Below are 18,496 nucleotides of genomic sequence, written 5' to 3' on the forward strand. Positions count from 1 at the left end.
GTGCATTTCATAAAAACATATTCTTGGTTTCTTCAGACATATCAATTTTGCATCTTCACACGGGAACCACAAGTCTTCTGTGTTCACATACCCATTGATGATAAACAAAACATATGGCTACTTCAAAACAAACAGCGCAATGGGAAGGAAGGAGCTGTGATACCCTTGTTTATTTACATTGGCAGCAGCAGCCCTGAGCCAGGATAGCAGTCTGGCACAAGAGGCTGGCCGTACATAGTGCCTTTAGCTGGTCACACTTGCCACCTGAACGTTCCCCAAGACCTTTCCATGACGATGCAGCTCACAGTCACTCACTGAAATCTCTTGTGCTCGACATTTTGCTGAGAATGAAAGTCATGCAACTCCCACAGCAAAGCCAGGCCCTTTTCATCTTCGCAGAAGGAGGGCAGTACCACCTCCGGGCCCCATGTCTAAACCCAAACAAGAGGCAGGGCAGTTCACAGGCTCACTCAGGTTTACTACGAAGGTGGCATTCTGTTTTCGTCTTAACTGCTAAATTTATTTCTTTGAAAACCTCAGAGAGAGACAAAGAGATCTTGCTGGGTAGGGCTGTGTTAAAGCCAAGAGACAGGAACCTCCATATGGGTCTTCCTTACGGGTGGCAAGCATCCAAGTAGTTGGGGCCATCCTCTGATGCATCCCGGGCACATCAGCACGGAGCAACCAGCACACAAACAATTCTGATGTAAGATGTTGCCTTCCCAAATGGAGGCTTAACCTGCAATGCCATGGCACCTGCCACTCCTCTCACACATGCAATGCTATAGCTTGTGATCTGAAGGGGAAAACATGGCCATTCTTCACCTGGCCTGTGTGAAGAAGGCATGGATTTGCTGTGCCACTGCCTGTCCAACGACCGGCTCCAGTTCTGGGATGGAAGCATTACCCAGCTGTTGGAGAGTGGGGAACTTCTGGAGCAGCAGGGAAGCTTTAACTTTTCCAACTCCTGGGATCTGTTGCACAGTTCGAAGGAGGTAGGGCTCAGACAGCAGAGTCCGTTTCTTTCTGAGGAAAGGGTTCTTATTAGGCTCCTTGGCTTGCTCTTGAACCTGAATCAGAAATTAAAGCAAAAGCACATGAGTGCCCTCTGGAGGCACTTAATATTTGCTTCAGTTTGACCCAAGTGTCTTAAGGCAGATTTCAATGAGCTGAATGGCTACAAAAGTTCTTATATACCAAGTTTTCAGTCATCAGCAAGAATAATGAAAGATGATCCATGAGACTATAGAGAATAACACAAAGACTGGTGATAAAAAAAATTTTTGGGGCCCGGCGCGGTGGCGCAAGTGGTTAAGTCCTCGCCTTGCACGCCCGGGATCCCATATGGGCGCCGGTTCTAATCCCGGCAGCCCCGCTTCCCTTCCAGCTCCCTGCCTGTGGCCTGGGAAGGCAGTTGAGGACGGCCCAAAGCTTTGGGACCCTGCACCCGCGTGGGAGACCCGGAAGAGGCTCCTGGCTTCGGATTGGCATAGCATCGACCCGTTGCGGCTCACTTGGGGAGTGAATCATCGGATGGAAGATCTTCCTCTCTGTATCTCCTCTCTGTATATCCGCCTTTCCAATAAAAAATAATAAAAATAAATCTTAAAAAAAAAAAATTTTTGAAAATCCAAGTCTTTAGAATGTTTTATTCTAAATTACTCCTGAGGGATCCAAACACTCCTATGGGCCATTCTGGAAATGCAGGATAAATGAGAATACCTGAACTAGATCTGCTTTATATAGGACCTGCCAGAACTTGCCAAGCAAAGGAGAAACTGCTTTCAGTGAGTGGTCATAACAAGAATGGTAACACTATTTTATGGAAGGGCATTAGGAACAGCGAAGCAAGAGGTAAGGTGGCGAAGGAACCATGAACCACACAGGGCTGCATGCATCTCCAATTTGTTTCCAACTCAAGCTGCACAGCAGAGGGGGAAATTTAAAACATACAAAAAACAAACAACAAAAAAACCAAATGCCCGGGCTGGCCCTAACTCTTCCCCTCTTCTGAGTTTTAATTGATCAGAAATAAGACTCATTTATGTTTTTTTAAAGCTCCCAAGGAAATCCTAATACACAATGCAGCTGAAGAACTCAGAGCATCAGACGGACAACTTGGTGTGTTGTTAAAGTAACGCTGAGAGAAACCTGTTCATGGATGCTTAGTGAAGGATGTGTGGGGAGGAGGCAAAGCAGCTGCCAGGTGGCATGTTTAGCAGCAGGACGGTGACTGAGGGGTGTTGCCGGGTGACAGCTTCACCAGCAGGATGGTAACTGACTGCTGTAATCCGATGGGTGCAGATGTCTGGGAGTTTAAATCAGGTTGTCAACTGGTTGGCTTTGTGATACAACTGCCTCACGTGGGGGCATGCTCAGCCAGCCAGAGAACTAAAATTCCTCAAAATAGTTTTATAGACACTAACCCAGTGGATGGCATGGATGGATGGGTTGCAATGGGAGGAGGGACTGCTGCTGGCATACTGGTGAGCTGGGTCTCCAGGAGCAGGGACCGGTACTTACTAACTGGACAATGAGGCAGGAGGCTTCCAGCTGGCTGGCCACCGGGAGCAACACCATCCCAAGGTCCAGCACCGTGAACTTCTGTACGGCCGGGAAGTATTGTTCACTCATCGGTGTCTTCTCAACTATCACAATCCCTTTTAGGTTACTGGACTGCAAAAAAACAAAACAAAACAAAACAAAACAAAACAAAAAAACCAGAGTGGACCCCTTTATAACAAAATCCCTTCAAGGTGGGGAAAGTTATGGTTTGGGATTGGCCAGGGGTTTCCTGTCATTCCAAGGGGAGGAGGTGTGGGATACAAGGGATTGTTCCAGTTCTTTCGTCCCCTACTTACGTTTCTAACCCGAACAAGCCTCTTTCTGTAGCTGTTTCCTGCCACCAAATCAGCTTCGGTGATATAAAGGATGCCAGCTCTGTTAGAGAGGTAAAAATCTACCGGCGCCACGCCATCCTCAAACACGAGCTTAATTTTCCCTTAAAACACACAGGACAGAAAATAAGTTTGGACGTGAAAGGTGCCAGCAGTACGCTTCGGTGTGGGGACGGAGAGGGGCGGGGGCTCACCTTGTATCTCCTGCGCCAGCTGCGACCCCCGCCATTTCTCACTGGCTACGACATATCCAAAAGGCACGTGCACAGCACCCGCACCTTCGGGGGCGTTCCCTTGCATCGGTGGTCTCGATCTGAGGAGGGCAACGCAGACGGCACTGGAGCTTGGCTTGCCTTTCGCAGCCCCGCGTGCCATTAAAAGCCCGAATGTTCAGTGTCCCCTCCACGCTTGAACAATCGGCCCAAGTGTAAGGACCAACGAATCCCCGTCCCGCTGTCCGCGTGTCTCCCTTCTGTCACTTGCTTGGCCCGCGCCTCTGCTCTTCATGCCTGTCCGAAACCGGGTGGGAGCCGCCATAGCATCCTCCTCAGCTGCAGCCTGGGGGCTCCCTGACTACCCGAGGAGGCGTCACTTCCGGGATACGTCAGCCGCCCTCGCCCGCTCCCGCCCGCTCTCCACCCTCACCAGCGTGGGATAGGCTGTGCTGTCAGAGAGGGACACCCGAACTGGCCAATGAGAGGCCCGACAGCTCAGCCTCCGCTTCCACACTGGTGGAATTTGAATGGAAGAACTCGCCGGTTGCCACGGGTGACGGGGTGTGGAAGTAATCCTGGAGCTGATTGGTTCAGGAGGAAAGAGAGCCATTGGCCGTAGAGGTTTTTGCGAGGTCCGCTGCCAAGAAAGAGCGTCTGGAACTTGGCCAGAGGGAGCGGTCCGGGCTGTGGAGAAATCTGCTTGTAGGTTCAACCAGGAGCTAGCTGATCTCCCCCTCGGCAGCAAGGATGCTCCTGGGATTTCGGAGGGGCCACAAGGATCAGTTCGTGAGTAAACCTCGCTCGTGGTGCCGGGCGCTGAGGCGTGAGGGGGCTGGATAGGACTAGGTGGGACTTGGCTCGTGACTGAGGCAAGGCGGCGGTTCGGAAAGTTTTCGGTTCGGGATGCCCTGGGTTTTCGTGTCTGTTCGTTCCGGTGCCGGGGAGTTCTCGCCCGCTCGCACTGTTGCATCTCCCGGTGGGAGAGCAGTGCGTGGTTCCTCCGCCACGCCACGTTCACTCCTCTAGCAACACCTCCCAGTTCAGATGCACGGGCCCGCCCCACCTGCGCCGGCAGCCCCTTACTGCTTAGCGCACCTCACTGGTTCCTCTGCTCTCATTCTGATCTTCCGCTCTTCACGCAGCACCAAAATGCAGCTGTGAGTGTGTGCATCAACACTCAGTGTCACCGGTGCCACCTCCACCGCGCACGGGCTCCCCAGCCACCTGTTCTGTTCCTTCTGTCTTCGTGGCTAATGCGTACTGCAGAATTTATGCACCCCGTCTCATCTCTGACCCCCTGTGCTTTCCTGCTCTGTGCGGGCCCTGACTCCAATAATCCCGTGAAACACCCCCTCCCTTCTCTCTTCTACTACCCACTGATCCTGCCCAGCTTTAACCAACCATCAGCTCCTTACATCTCTACTTTGCATGTCTGAAGTCCCCCCCGATCTGGTCATCATTGTCATCGCTCTGCAAATACAGAGTCACCACTGTGTTAAAGACAGTTCTGAACTGCATTTTTAAGCCAGGCCAGAGAGCAGGTGCTTCGTTTTTACAGTGGGCATCATTGGAGGCAGGTGGATATAGAGAACCAGTGAAAACATAGCTGAAACCTGTTTTTGCACTAGAATTTTGCTGATGGAAGCCAGTACATTTATTGGGTTCTTATTCAGAGCAATAAACATGATGCTGCATTCTTATTTTCTAAGATTTATTTGTTTGAAAGGTAGAGTTACAGGCAGGACTGGGGAGGGGCAGAGAGAAATTTTCTGTCCAGCAGTTCACTCCCCAAATGGGCATAATGGCCAGAGCTGATCCGGTCCAAAGCCAGGAGTTTCTTCTGGTTCTCTCATGTGCGTGCAGGGATCCAAGGACTTGGGCTGTCCGCCACTGCTTTCCCAGGCACATTATCGGGGAGCTGGATGGGAAATGAAATAGCCAGGACTTGAGCATTCTGGCACCTCAGGTACGACGTAACCCCATGGCCTAGTGCCTGCGCTGTAATGCTGCGTTCTTCTGCTTTGCATGGATACGCACACTAACTGACAGCCCATGAATACAGATGCTCTTTAACTGTCAGATTATAGGCCACCAATTGGCAGTATCATCAGCTAATAATGCCTCATTACATCTAACCTGTTGAACACTGCAGCTTGGCAACATAGCACACAGTAGAGCATCCTTGGGCATCCTCATGACCATGTGGCTGGGAACTGTGGTTTGTGGCTGCTGCCCAAGACCTGCAGCAATGATCTCACAACATTTGTTAACCTGGAAAAAGATGAAAACTCAGGATTTGAAGTACTGCTTCTACTGCATGTGGGTTGCCTTTACACCACTATTTAGTTGAGAAAACACAGGGCAGAAACTTCTAGTGGTTAAGATGCCCAGGTCCCACAGCGGAACGCATGAATTGAAGGCACCAACCTGATGCTAACATAAACCCTGGGAGATGGCAGTGATGGCCAAATTAATCATTTTACTTCAAAGCTACACTGAAAGGAAAATTGTGAGTTGAACCATTGTAAACTAGTTCTGTCTGTAATCGTTGAAGATCTGGTGCTTCGAGAGTGTGCAAGAGAACTGCAGGTGGAGAGGACCTGAAGGTTGGGAAGTGGTAGGCAGCTCTGAATGCTAAAGCATGGAGGTATGTGTAGGAAGAAAGAGCAGGTAGCAAGAGATCAATCTGGATCCATTGGTAGGGACTGGCTAGCTGAGGCCTTCCATGCCGTGCTGACTGCTTACCTGTCATCAGAGGAGTGGTGCTGCTCTCTCTGAATCAAAGCCTTTCTATAATAGAATGCTCCTCAGCCCACGGTTCTATCCGCCCATCCCAGGTATGTCTGTACTCCAGCCAACTGGAGGACTCGTAGTTTCCATGGGCACCACCGCCCATGTCTGGTTCCATTCTTTTGTGCTTGTTAGTTCCCCTTCCATCATGTGTCCAAACAGGAGAGTGTCTTTGAAGGCCCCCATCTAAATACCTCTAGCGTTTCCTCCAAGCAGAATGTTGGAAGTCCACTTTGGCTTTTGTTTTGACCTCTCCTTTGGCACTTCCTGCAATCCTGGGCTCTGTTCAGGTGATTTCCCACTGTACCCACCCCCAGGAGGGGAACAAGCTCTCAAGGCATTCTGCCAAAAAATGAAGATTACGTTAAGCCTCCAACACTTCTGTGGCCCTCCGTCCCACCAGTTACCCGAGGCAGCGTGCTCTGACATCCGTTATTTATAGGAGCTGGTTTTTGTTGATCTATGTTTGGGAGAAGTCTGATTAAATCTGCTGGGCATGGGTGAAGGTGCCCAGGGGTAGAGTTTGAGGGCTGGTAGTGTAAAAAAGTCGCCTGCTTTTCAGAAAGTTTCCCTGTCCTGAAGAGGGAGGTATAACAGGAGAGACATCACTGGGGACAGAGCTGTGGGATGGGTGGACCGGCTAGAGTGCGACTCCCTGGCAGTGCTCAGGGAAGCTGTTCTAGGCATGGAGTGCCAAGAGGAGCCCCACTGTGGGTAGGGTAGCTAAGGTGCTGCCCACCTGCCAGGGCTCTACACTTGTTTGGCCAGGTGGGGATTGAGGCTGTGAGGGAAGAGTGGGTCTCCTGATGGGAACTGGATCCCTGGATCCCTGGTGGTCTGTTCCGGTGTCTCTGGCCAAGCCCTGGGGGAGGGGTAGTGCTGAGAGGGTCCAGGTGATTCCTTTCCGTCCCAGTGACCTTTGCTGGATTTCATTTTTCAGAAACACATCGTCCATGGCCTTCTCCCTGCAGCTAGCATCGCCCCAAAGCCGGCTGTGCCCCGCACACCTCCTCCCCGCAGTCCCAATGTGTCTCCGGAGAGACCAAGGTGAGTCCCAGTGGAGCTGCTCTGAGGGCCGGCCCTGTGCCCAGCCGCCAGGTCCTAGATCCGGAGAAGGGTTCCAGCCAGCCAGTGGCCAGTTAGGACAGTTAGAATCCCATGCTTTGGATTCTGAAGCATGGGCCTGTGATGTATGCCTCCATTCGTATGATGTGGACATGTTGTATAAGTGAATGCAATTCGTATTTTTCAGAATGTGAGTCAGTCAAGCCCAAATGTTCGGGTTAATAATAGTTCAAAGTGAATTTTGGGTTTCTGTGCATCATTTTCTTTACGTATGACCGTGTCTTTTTCTTTTTATTTGATTTCTTTTTATCGAAAAAGTAGATCAGAGTTAGAGATGAGTTAGAGATGAGGACAGAGGGTTCACTCCCCAAATGACCACAGTAGCCGGAGCTGAGCCAATGCAGAGTCAGGAGCCCAGAGCTTCTTCCAGCTCTCCTGTGCGGGTGCAGGGTCCCAAGGACTTGGGTCATTTTCAGTTACTTTCCCAGGCCACAAACAAGGAGCTGGGGTATGAACCAGTGCCCACATGGGATCCTGGTGGATGCAATGTGACAACTTAGCCATTCATTGAGCCATCGTGCTAGGCTCAAGCCTGTTCGTTCACTGCTACACCCATGATTCCCCTTCCTCTTGCGCTCCCATCACACCTCACATTCCTGGATGTACCTGAGAAGCCTGCTGTGTCCACCAAGATTTCAGACACACAATTTCAGGCTTTTTAAAATTTAGTAAATATTAAGAGAGCGGCAGACATTTGGCCTATGGGTTAAGACTCTGCACATCCCGTGTTGAAGTCGCTGGGTTTAATTCCCAGCTCTGGCTCTTGACTCCAGCTTCCTGCCAGTGTGGACCTCGGAAGGCAGTGGTGATGGCTCAGTAACAGCTTCCTGCTGCCCCCGTTGGGGGACATCTAGATTACACTACCTGGTCCCCACAAAAGTTGCTGACTTTTAGGGAGTGAACTAGCATTTGGGAATTCTCTCTCTGCTTGTGAAATAAATAAACATGGACACTTCACAGTGAATGAGAACTAACTTCAGCCAAGGGTATTATCTCCTTGTCAGTGTGGTTTGGTGCTGGAATCTTGTCCGCCTTCGGATAACAAACACTCTGAGATATTTTAGTGTTGGTCTTTTGCTTCCCTGCAACCTTGGTAACGAATAGCTGTTTAGGAATGTTTATTTTGTGTGAAGGACTCTGGAAAGTGTTTTTTTTTTTTAAACAGAACATTGTGTTTTTTGGGACCCATGAGAGAAGTCCTCTCAAGCGTTGGTTGCCGCTGCACAGTGTCAAGGCTGGCTGGACCAGTGGCCTTGCTGTGACATGGATGTCATTCTCTCCAGCAATTCAGTGTTTGTGTGAGCAACTTTTTGTGTTTCTAGATTTATTTACTTATTTGTTTGAAAGGCAGAATAATGGAGAGAAGGAGATAGAGAGTGATGGATTTTCTGTTCACTGGTTCATTTGCCCGTTGGCTGCAACAGCCAGTTCTGAGCCAGGCTCAAGCCGGGGGCGAGGAACGCCTTCCCGGTCTCCCGCATGCTTCATGTTCCACCACTCTCCTAGGCGCTTTACCAGGGGGCAGGTTTGGGAGCAGAGCAACTGGGACTCAGACTGGTGCTCCAGTCTGAGATGCTGATTTTATACGCAGTGGCTTCACCCACTGCCTTCCTACACTGGCTTCTACTGTTGTCTTAGATTTTAACTTTGCATATTGGAACTCTACCATATGTTATTAAGCAGTTTGTGCTTTAGGTGTTAGTTATCTAAAAGTAGTTTTGGTGAGGTAGAATATGCATAATACAGTGTGTGTTTAAAAAGCTTAATTTGGTACATTTTGACAGAGGTTTATACCTGTGAAAGCATGCTCACGTTCAAGATTGTAGGTGTGTCCATCACTCCCAAGAGATTTCTTGTGCCTTTTTTTTTTTTTTGCAGTTTCTCTATTCCACTTCTCTGTCATCTCATATTCCCTTGTTTTCTGTCCTTATACACCAGTTTGTATTTTTTAGAATTTTATTTTATTATTATTTTTTAAAGATTTATTTGGAGCCTGGCACAGCAGCCTAGTGGCTAAAGTCCCTGCATTGAACACACTGGGATCCCATATGGATGCCGGTTCTAATCCTGGCAGCCCTGCTTCCCATCCAGCTCCCTGCTTGTGGCCTGGGAAAGCAGTTGAAGATGGCCCAAAGTCTTGGGATTCTGCACCAGCATTGGAGACCCGGAAGAAGTTCCTGGCTCCTAGCTTTGGATCGGCACAGCACCGGCTGTTGTGTTCACTTGGGGAGTGAATCATCCGATGGAAGATCTTCCTCTTTGTCTCTCCTCCTCTCTGTATATCTGACTTTGCAATAAAATAAATAAATCTTTTTTTTTTTTAAATAAATAAATCTTAAAAAAAGATTTATTTGATTTTTATTGGAAAGTGAGATATACAGAGAGGAAGCTGTTCTCTATGCTGATTCACTCCCCAATTAGCCACAATGGCCAGAACTGCGCCAATGCCAAGCCAGGAGCCCAGAACCTCTTCCAGGTCTCCCACATGGGTGCAGGGTCCCAAGGCTTTGGGCCTTTCTTGACTGCTTTCCCAGGCCACAGGCTGGGAGCTGGATGGGAAGCATGGCTGCTGGGATTAAAACTGGTACCCATATGGGATCCTAGATGTGTGCAGGGGATCTGCTTTAGGCACTAGGCTACCTCGCTGGACCCTAGAATATTATATGCATGGAATTGAAATAATTAATTCTGCAGCCTGTATTGTGGTGCAGCTGGTTAAATCACCCCTTGTAACACCAGCATCCCATGTTGGAGTGCTGGTTCAAGACCCAGCTGTTGTGTTTTGATCCAGCTTTATGATTGCGTGCCTGGAAAGACAGTGAATGACGTAGCTACAGTCCCTGGGCCCTTGGCAGCCATGGAGAGGCCTGGACGGAATTTCTGGATACTGGTTTTGGCCTGGCTGTTGCAGCCATTTAAGATGAAAGATGAAAGCAGTTGAAAGATCCACTCTTTCCCTCTTTCCATCTCCCTCCTCTCCCTCCACATCCCTTCTCCCTGTCGCTCTTTCAAATAAATAAATCTTTCAATAAAGATTATTGCAGATTTTTTTCACTCAACATAATCCATATTGTGAAAGTCCATACCTCATCCGTTTTATTGCTTAATAATATTCCTTTATATGATATGCTGTAATTTACATATCCATTCTCTTTTTGATAAATGTTTGGATTGCATTTAACTTTTGGTTAATTTTCATGAACATGCACACACAAATCTTTGAATGTATGCTTCTGTTTGTCTTTGGTAAATGTCTGAGAATGAAATATTTGGAGTAATACATTACATCATTTATTAAGGAATTGATGAACTGTATCCCAGAGTTGCTGATGTATTTATGTTTGCACCAGCAGTATGAATTACAGTAATTTCATATCTTCACTGGCACTTTGGGCATTCTGTGGGTGTGGGTGTGGGGGTGCGTGTGTGTGTGGGGGGGTGATGTTAACTGTTAACCCCAACCAACCCAGAAGCCCCAGGAACTGCCCTGCTCATGGTCCCACCTCTTTACTCTGAAGCTAGTATAGGCTCAGTGGAAACACTCGATACTTCCCTTCTCCCTAAGTTCATGAAAATATTCTCAGGTGTAGATCTGGACATGTGTCCATCTGAGCCATCCGTAATGACTTCAAGAACCCTCAGGCTCAAGAGTTCTAGATTCCTGTGGGTCATGTTTTCCAGGCCCCTCGCCTTGGTTATCTTTCATTGGATGTAACATGTTATGCGTTTCACCTTGCTAAGGGCTGGAAGTTTTGTTTCGTTTTGTTTTGTAATCTTCTTGAACTTTGTTCTGGGATGTAGTTAAAATAACCTGGAAAGCTCTTGATCATCCAAGTGTTGCCCTTAGGATCGGTTCCTCTGGAACCCCAAAGCAGTGCTCAGCTCAGGCTAACTGTTCCGCAGAGCTGAGGCTGCGCCCTGCTGAGCACCGTGCTGTGAATGACAGCTCCTAACAGCTCTGTCCGACGGCAACAGACCCTGTCCAGCCCCATGTAAGCACCTGTTCCCTCGACTCCTTTTGGATGTTTTTTCCTCCGAACTCGGATCTTTTCCTCAGATGCATGCATTAAGGATTGTTCTGCTGAAAAGCCACGGGAGCCTGCTGTGGCTCTCCCAGGTTCTAGCACCGATCCCCTCTTTCCGGGACTGCTTCCTGCGTATCCTGTCTGCCTTGGTGTCCCCCGGCTCTGTTCTGTCTCTGCATCACAGAGAGCCCTCCTGGCTCCGCTTCAGTCCCCGCTTTATGCTCTGACTTGGAAATTCTCCCAGGCAGTTAGAGTGCTTGATTATATTTGTGTGTGTGTGTGTGTGTGTGTGTGTGTGTGTGCGCGCGCGTGTGTTTTAATTAGACAGAAAGGCAGATATACAGAGAGGAAGATCTTCCATCCATTGATTCGCTCCCCAAGTGGCCGCAACGGCCGGAGTTGTGCTGATCTGAAGCCAGGAGCCTCCTCCAGGTCTCCCAAGCAGGTGCAGGGTCCCAAGACTTTGGGCCGTCCTCGTCTGCTTTTCCAAGGCACAAGCAGGGAGCTGGATGGGAAGCAGGGCTGCAGGGATTAGAACCAGTGCCCATATGGGATCCTGGTATGTGTAAGGCGCAGACTTTAGCCACTAAGGTGAGGATGTAGGTCCCACTAAGAAGTTTCTTGAACATGAGGGAATGGAGTGACTTAGATGCTGAGGAGGGAGGGAAAGACTACTGCTCCAGGCCCTTGTGTTTTTTCTTTTTAGACAAGAGAGTTGATCTCTTGCTTTGTCTTACCTTTTTTTTTTTTTTTGACAGTTATTTTATTTGTTTAAAAGAAAGAGTTAGGGCCTGGCGGCGTAGCCTAGCGGCTGAAGTCCTCACCTTGAACACGCTGGGATCCCATATGGGCGCTGGTTCTAATCCCGGCAGCTCCACTTCCCATCCAGCTCCCTGCTTGTGGTCTGGGAAAGCAGTCGAGGACGGCCCAAAGCCTTGGGACCCTGCACCAGCATGGGAAACCCGGAAGAAGTTCCTGGTCCCCGGCTTCGGATCGGCATAGCATCGGCCATTGCGGTCACTTGGGGGGTGAGTCAGCGGATGGAAGATCTTCCTCTCTGTCTCTCCTCCTCTCTGTATATCTGACTTTGCAATAAAAATAAATAAATCTTTAAAGAAAAAAAAAAAAAGAAAAGAGAGAATGAGATGAACGAGCAGGATCTCTTAGCTGCTGGTTCACTCCCCAGATGGCTACAGTGGCTAGGACGGGGTTCGGCTGAGCCAGGAGCCAGAGCTTCTTCCAGGTCTCCCACAGGGATGCAGGGACTTAAGCACTTGAGGCAGCCTCTACTGCTTCCCCAGACATATTAACAGGGGACTAGACTGGAAATGGAGCACCTGGGATTTGAACCAGTGTTCAATATGGGATACTGGCCCCACAGGGGGCAGCTTAATCTTTTTTTTTTTTTGGTTTTAGAAAAATTTCAGGTGTTTTAAAAATGCCTTTTTAAATCTCTCCCCCCCACCCCCCCGTGCTGACCTTTCATTTTGATATAGTACATTGGGGTCTGATGACCTAAAATAGAGACCTGGTTCCTCCCCTATCAGGTAAGAAATCTTGCCAAGTTCTACGAAAAGAGGGATGACAGGAATATATCTTGATAGAATTGATGTGAGTACAGGAGTTGTCTGGTGGCGCCCAGACTGTGGGTACTGAGTTGGGAGGTGGTAGTAAACCCTAGAGGACAGAAGGCACCCCTCGAGCAATTACGGGGCTGAAGCCTTCCCCTGCGTCATTTCCTGCTTGGCTGGTGTCTCCACGGGCTGTTTCCGTCCGCAGGTCTGCTCTGGCTGCAGCCATCCTGGCCACAACATTGACCGGACAGACAGTCGCCATTCCTCAGCCTCGCCAGAGATCCCGGGGTGACAGCAACACGGTCTGTGCCGAAAAGGACAGCTACATCGAGCCCTACGCCACCCTCTCTGACCAGAGACTTCGGTAGGAATGAGACCTCGAGGGGAGAAGACGCAGCCCAGCATGGCCTCTGTGTGTGTGTGTGTGTGTGTGTGTGAGACGAGGGCTCAGGTTTTCCCCAGCAGCTGTCAAGGGCGCACTGCCCAGGGATGGTAATTGTCATGACTCTTGGGTCAGAGTTTTCTCTATAGCCACTTTTTTTTTACCCCCAGTTATGACTCGTGTTAAAAGCACCGATCCTTTCCATGGCAGGCGGAAGCCTGGTCTAGGAGCTTCATCCAGGTCTCCTGTGTGGGTGGCAGGGCCCCAAGCACTTAGTCCATGTTCTGCTCTCCTAGACCATAGGTAGAAAGCTGAAGTGGGACGTTTGGGACACACTGTGCCCATCCGAGATGTTGGTATCACAGCTGGTGGCTTTACCTACTATGCCACATTCGGGCCCCCTAAAGCACCCGTACAGCCCTTCATTAACAGGAGTATTTATAACACTGAAAATTGGAGGGGATTCCTTTTTTTTTATTATTATTTTAAGATGTGTTTATCTTTGTGCTCACTTCGGCAGCACATATGCTGAAAAAAGATTTACTTCTCGTTATTGGAAAGGCAGACTTGCTTATTGAGAAGGAGAGACAGAGACCATCCATCCACTGGTTCCTTCTCCAGATCGCCACCACAACCAGAGTTGAGCTCATCCAAAACCAGGAACCAGGAGCTTCCTCCGGGTCTCCCACTTGGGAGCAGGCGCCCAAGGACCTGGGCTGTCCTCCGCTTTCCGAGGAGGGATCTGGGTTGGAAGTAGAGCAGCCGGTTCTAGAACTGGTGCCCACAGGCAATGCTGGCACTGCAAACAGAGGATTAGCCTGTATGCCACCATACTGGCTCCATTTTTGTTTTTGTTTCTTTCCCTTTAAAACATGTACTATTTGAAAGGCGGCCTTTCAGTAAGGGAGGGACATCGTCTATCCAGTGGTTGATCGATCCTCCCCAAAGGGCCACAACACCCAGGCTGAAGTCAGTCCTGAGCCAGGATTCAGGAACACCTGGATGACAGGGTTGCAAGCTACTTGGGCCATCCTTGGCTGCTTTCCAGGGTTTCTTAGCAGGGAATGTAATCGTAAGCAGGGCAGCCAGGAATCGAACCAGTGCCCCATTGTGGGATGCCAGCCTTGCCCAGTGGTGACTTAACTTGTTTCGCCAATGACAGCCCCTTGATTTTTGTTCTGTAAATCATTGATTAAGACAATACAGTAACCGTAAAGACAAAGAGGAAAGCCTAGGAAGCAATGCTTAGTGTCCACAGAGCGCTGATGGTGGGGGCGATGCCGTCTTTCTGCTGCTATCTTTGTGGTAACACAGAACTTTGCTGTGGAGGGCTGGGCCATAGGGACCTTGTGTGTGTGTGTGTGTGTGTGTGCGCGCGCGCTGATGTCAAGCTTTGCATGGCTTGTTTTGTTTTATTCTTCGGTGTCCTAACAGACAAAGTTGGCGGAGTGAGAGGAGAGCTTCCTTTCCGTCCTTTGAGATGCTGGGCTACGGGGAGGCAGAGGATGATGAAACAGAGCCGTCTTCCAGCTCCAAGGAGGCAGAACGCAGTGGTACCCAGAGAGAAGAAGACGGTTACCATGAAGTGGAGTACGCCGTGCCACACAGGAGTCAGGTGACTGCCCCTGCCAGCTCCTCTTGGCACACCCCGATGGTAACTTAGTGTGGATCATGTGGCATGAACCCACAGGGATCTTGTCTCTCTAGTCTGTGTTTGATGGGTTTTGCTCCTGCACTGATTTTTTTTTTTTTCAGACTATTCCATGTCATTTTAACCGAGCTGTGCTAAAATTTAAACTTCTTTCCTTTTTTTTCCTCAAAGACAAAGATGAAACGGCTTCACGTTCTTATTAGGCTTCCATCACACCAATCCAGATGGGGCAGTGTGGCTATTTTCTGCAGGCAGAGCTGGTGCTGTAGGTAGATTAGCTTGCTACGCCACCATACTCGCCCCATGGCTTGATTTTGTACTTCCCACTTAGCTGGGTTTGGTTGTGCATCCTTTGGCATTCGCTAACTTCACCAGAATTAATTCTGGTATTTACTAATCTTTTTTTTTTTTCTGTCTTTTTCTCCTCCTCCCTGAAGTTTGCTTAGAATTTAATTCTGTAAACATAGATCTTGATCTCCAATTTTTATTGTGAGGAAATTTCTCTCCCTATTTTATCTTCAAGTAGTTGTATTTCTTGTTCTGTGTCCCTTTGTTGGATCTCCTTGTTTGATTTCCGTAGCTCTCTCCTTTGCTTGCTTGTCCCTCTTTTTCTTTCTTCTTCCTTTTTTTTTTTTTTTTTTTTGCTGTTACAGAGTTCTTTAATTTTAAGGGATATTTTTCTAAAGCAAAAATAATAAAATCATAGGTCTATCTCAGTCATTTAAAATATCTTCTGTAACATTCCACTCAGAAGGTAGAAGACCACAAAGCTCTTCCTGCAGGAAGGTGACCTGGGATGTTAGACTGCATTACTGTACCGTACAGAATGCAAACTGTGAAGACAGGGAAAGTCAGGTGCTCCCTAGACTTCCCGTCATCACTGTTGCAGAGACCCCTCAGTGAACACCCGGGGAGCTCTGCTGTGGAGACTGGCCCCATGATGCTGACAGCGTAACAAGCCCGGTGCCGCCTGTATCTACCCTGGAGCTAAAAGGACAAGCCCTCAGCATCCCGTATCACTCCACCAGAGAAGGCATGTTCATCACTCTTTGCCCAATCCTCCAACTGAACAATTTCGACCCTCTTTTTCTTTTTTAAAGATTGATTTATTTGTGTTAGAAAGGCAGAGCTGCAGAGACAGGAGGAGAGGCAGAATGACCTTCCTTCCATTGGGTCACTCCCCAAGTGGCTGCAACAGCCAGAACTGAATCCATGTGAAGCCACGAGTCAGAAGATTTTTCTGAGTCTTCCATGCGGGTACAGAGGCCCAAGAACTTGGGTCATCTTCCACTGCTTTCCCAGGTCATCAACAGGGGGCTAAATTGGAAATAGAGCAGCCGGGACATGAACTGCGGGGCCCATGTGGGATGCAACTCTTGAAATAGGAGGATTAGAGCCCGGCGGCATGGCCTAGCGGCCAAAGTCCTCCCCTTGAACTCACTGGGATCCCATATGGGCACCGGTTCTAATCCTGGCAGCCCCACTTCCCATCCAGCTCCCTGCATGTGACCTGGGAAAGCAGTTGAGGATGGCCTAAAGCCTTGGGACCCTGCACCCGTGTGGGAGACCTGGAGGAAGCTCCTGGTTCCCGGCTTCGGATCGGCACAGCACCAGCCATTATGGCTCACTTGGGGAGTGAATCATCGGACAGAAGATCTTCCCCTCTGTCTTTTCTTCTCTCTGTATATCTGACTTTGTAATAAAAAAAATAAATCTTAAAAAGAAATAGGAGGATTAGCCTATTGAACTGTGGCACTGGCCCTTGCCTCCTTTTTCTATGTCACTTTTTTTTTTAAGTGATTTATTTATGTGAAAGGCAGAGTTTCAGAGAGAGGGAGAGAATCTTTCATCCATAGGTTGATTCTCCAAATGGCCACAGAAGAGCTGGGGCTGGGCCAGGCCACAGCCAGGAACCAGGAGCTGCTTCCAAGTCTCCCACATGAGTGGCCGGGGCCCAGGCACTCTGGCCATGCTCCATTGCTTTCCTGGGTGCACTGGTAGGGAGCTGGGTTGAAAATGGAACGGGGGACTTGTGGTGCTCAGTATAGGATGCCAGTTTATGAGCGTAGGCTTAACCTGATGTGTTCCTCTCTCTTTTTCAGTTCTTCCAATTTACTTCTCACATCCTTTGGTTGCCGTCTCACTTCTGTCTCTTCTCTTTGGATTCTTCCTGTCTGCCTGTGCCACCTTTATGTGGTTTGAGATGCACACTAGATTCCAGTAGTGAAGTCGGGCTCTGCTGGAGTCGTCTCCCTTTGGTTCTCCCAGCTGCTCTCTTCCATGGAGAGTGCTTGCCTTCTCCTGGGCCTGCGCACACTCCTGATTTCATGGCACCCTGCAGAAGCCCACCATGTCCCTTTGTGGCTGTGACACTGTGCTTTTTTTTTTTTTTTAAAACCTTTGCCACCTGCTTGAGTCTAAGGATGTTTGGCAGCTCTTAACCCTCTCCCTCTCGCATGAACATTGTCTGTTTGGTGGCTGTTATCTCCAGGATGGAGTCTGGAATTATGGCCATTGATCCAGACTTTGGCTTTCTCCTGTTCTTCGAATGATTTCAGCGGGTCTTAAGGAAGGAGAGAGGCTGAGTGCCTTGTTACTGCATTCAAACAGAAACCACCAAGGAGATGTTGTCGAAGCTCTCCTGTCACACATTCTTGTCATCCTTGTGTGTGGGTGTGAATTCGCAGAGCCTCTTGCCTTAAAACACAGCACACTGATCTGTTCATTCCTCCAACCAGTTACTGACAAGCTGGTGTCTCAGTGTGTGCCATACACATGCTTGGATGGAGACTGGAAATCATTCATGGAGGGGCAAGTCGGTTCTCTCAAGAAGGAAAGAGGCTGGCACATGGCTCAGTTGGCTAATCTTTCCCTTGCAAGTGCTGGGATCCCATATGGGTGCCAGTTCATGTCCCAGCTGCTCCACTTCCCATCCAGCTCCCTGCCTGTGGCCTGGGAAAGCAGCAGAGGATGGCCCAAAGCCTTGGGACCCTGCACTCACCGGGGAAGACCTGAAAGAGGCTCCTGGCTCCTGGCTGTGGATCAACTCCAGCCGTTGCAGCCACTAGTGGAGTGAACCAGTAATTCTGCCTTTCAAATAAAAATGAAGTAAAATCTTAAAAAAAGAAAAAAGGAAAGAATGAGAAACAGGTAGCTCCCATTCCACTGATTCAGAAAGGCCCAGCACAGGCAGGGTTGGACCAGGCTGAACTCGGGAGCTAGAAGCTGAGTCCAGGTCTCCTGTATGAGCCTTCACCTGCTGCCTCCTGAGGTCGGCACTCGCAGGCAGAGGGAGCCAGGGTGTGAACCGAGGCACTGCAGCGCGGAGGGGACACGCCATCCCCATCAGCATCTTGACCGGGAGGACCAGGGTCTCCCTGGGACCGCTCTATTGCGGCTTTGAAGAATTTGAATGTCACACTCCCTCCCCGTCCCTTCCCTCTCCTTATTTTTAAATTGTTTTCTCTCCATATTTTTAAATCTTTACATTAAAAATTTCTTTTGTTATACAAGTAACACCTAGATGCATTTGTTTAAAACGTTTGTTAATGTACCTAAGCAGAAGTTCCTTGTGGAACTCTGTCCTTCCTCTTCCAGTCTTCTCGCTTCAGGAGAAACCTCTGTTGTCAGTGTGCCGTCTCTATTATTATTATTATTATTATTACTATAATCATCATCATCATCATTATTGGCTGCAGATAATGGGAGAGACAAACACAAGGCTTCAGGGTCAGGCATTAAGTTCTTTGCTGTCATAGGGCCAACAAGTACAGGCTTAGAACATCATCTCAGCTGCTCAGGAAGCCTGGCCCCAGAGAGTCCCTCGGCCCCCTCTTC

The 18,496-nt window shown here is 49.0% G+C and overlaps 2 protein-coding genes across 2 annotated transcripts in view; one reads left to right on the forward strand and one right to left on the reverse strand.

Moving 5' to 3' along the window:
- Positions 1–523: 523 nt before the first annotated feature.
- FAAP24 (FA core complex associated protein 24) lies at positions 524–3,458 on the reverse strand. The gene is made up of 4 exons (XM_040976673.1): positions 3,092–3,458; positions 2,862–3,001; positions 2,524–2,676; positions 524–1,070 (listed from the first exon to the last, which is right to left on the reverse strand). The coding sequence occupies exons 1-4, from the start codon at positions 3,270–3,272 to the stop codon at positions 822–824; spliced, it is 723 nt and encodes a 240-aa protein (XP_040832607.1). The 5' UTR covers positions 3,273–3,458; the 3' UTR covers positions 524–821.
- A 268-nt stretch (positions 3,459–3,726) lies between these two features.
- Positions 3,727–18,496, forward strand: part of CEP89 (centrosomal protein 89) — a 65,834-nt gene continuing 51,064 nt past the window's right edge. Inside the window, exons 1-4 of the mRNA XM_040976557.1 lie at positions 3,727–3,898; positions 6,843–6,949; positions 12,832–12,990; positions 14,443–14,623. Coding sequence (XP_040832491.1) covers positions 3,860–3,898; positions 6,843–6,949; positions 12,832–12,990; positions 14,443–14,623 — 486 coding nt within the window. The 5' untranslated portion in view covers positions 3,727–3,859. The remainder of the gene's footprint in view (positions 3,899–6,842; positions 6,950–12,831; positions 12,991–14,442; positions 14,624–18,496) is intronic.

This window comes from Ochotona curzoniae, unplaced genomic scaffold (assembly GCF_017591425.1).
Source record: "Ochotona curzoniae isolate NIBS_2020 unplaced genomic scaffold, NIBS_Ocur_1.0 contig_2699, whole genome shotgun sequence".
NCBI lineage: Eukaryota > Metazoa > Chordata > Mammalia > Lagomorpha > Ochotonidae > Ochotona > Ochotona curzoniae.

Excerpts from the sequence above, each read along its gene's own strand:
- FAAP24 (XM_040976673.1), bottom strand. The coding sequence starts at position 3,272 with ATGGCACGCGGGGCTGCGAAAGGCAAGCCAAGCTCCAGTGCCGTCTGC. Across the intron at positions 2,677-2,861 it reads GGCTTGTTCGGGTTAGAAAC|TCCAGTAACCTAAAAGGGAT; the intron begins GTAAGTAGGGGA and ends GTTTTTTTGCAG. Across the intron at positions 1,071-2,523 it reads CCTGCCTCATTGTCCAGTTA|GTTCAAGAGCAAGCCAAGGA; the intron begins GTAAGTACCGGT and ends TTTCTGATTCAG.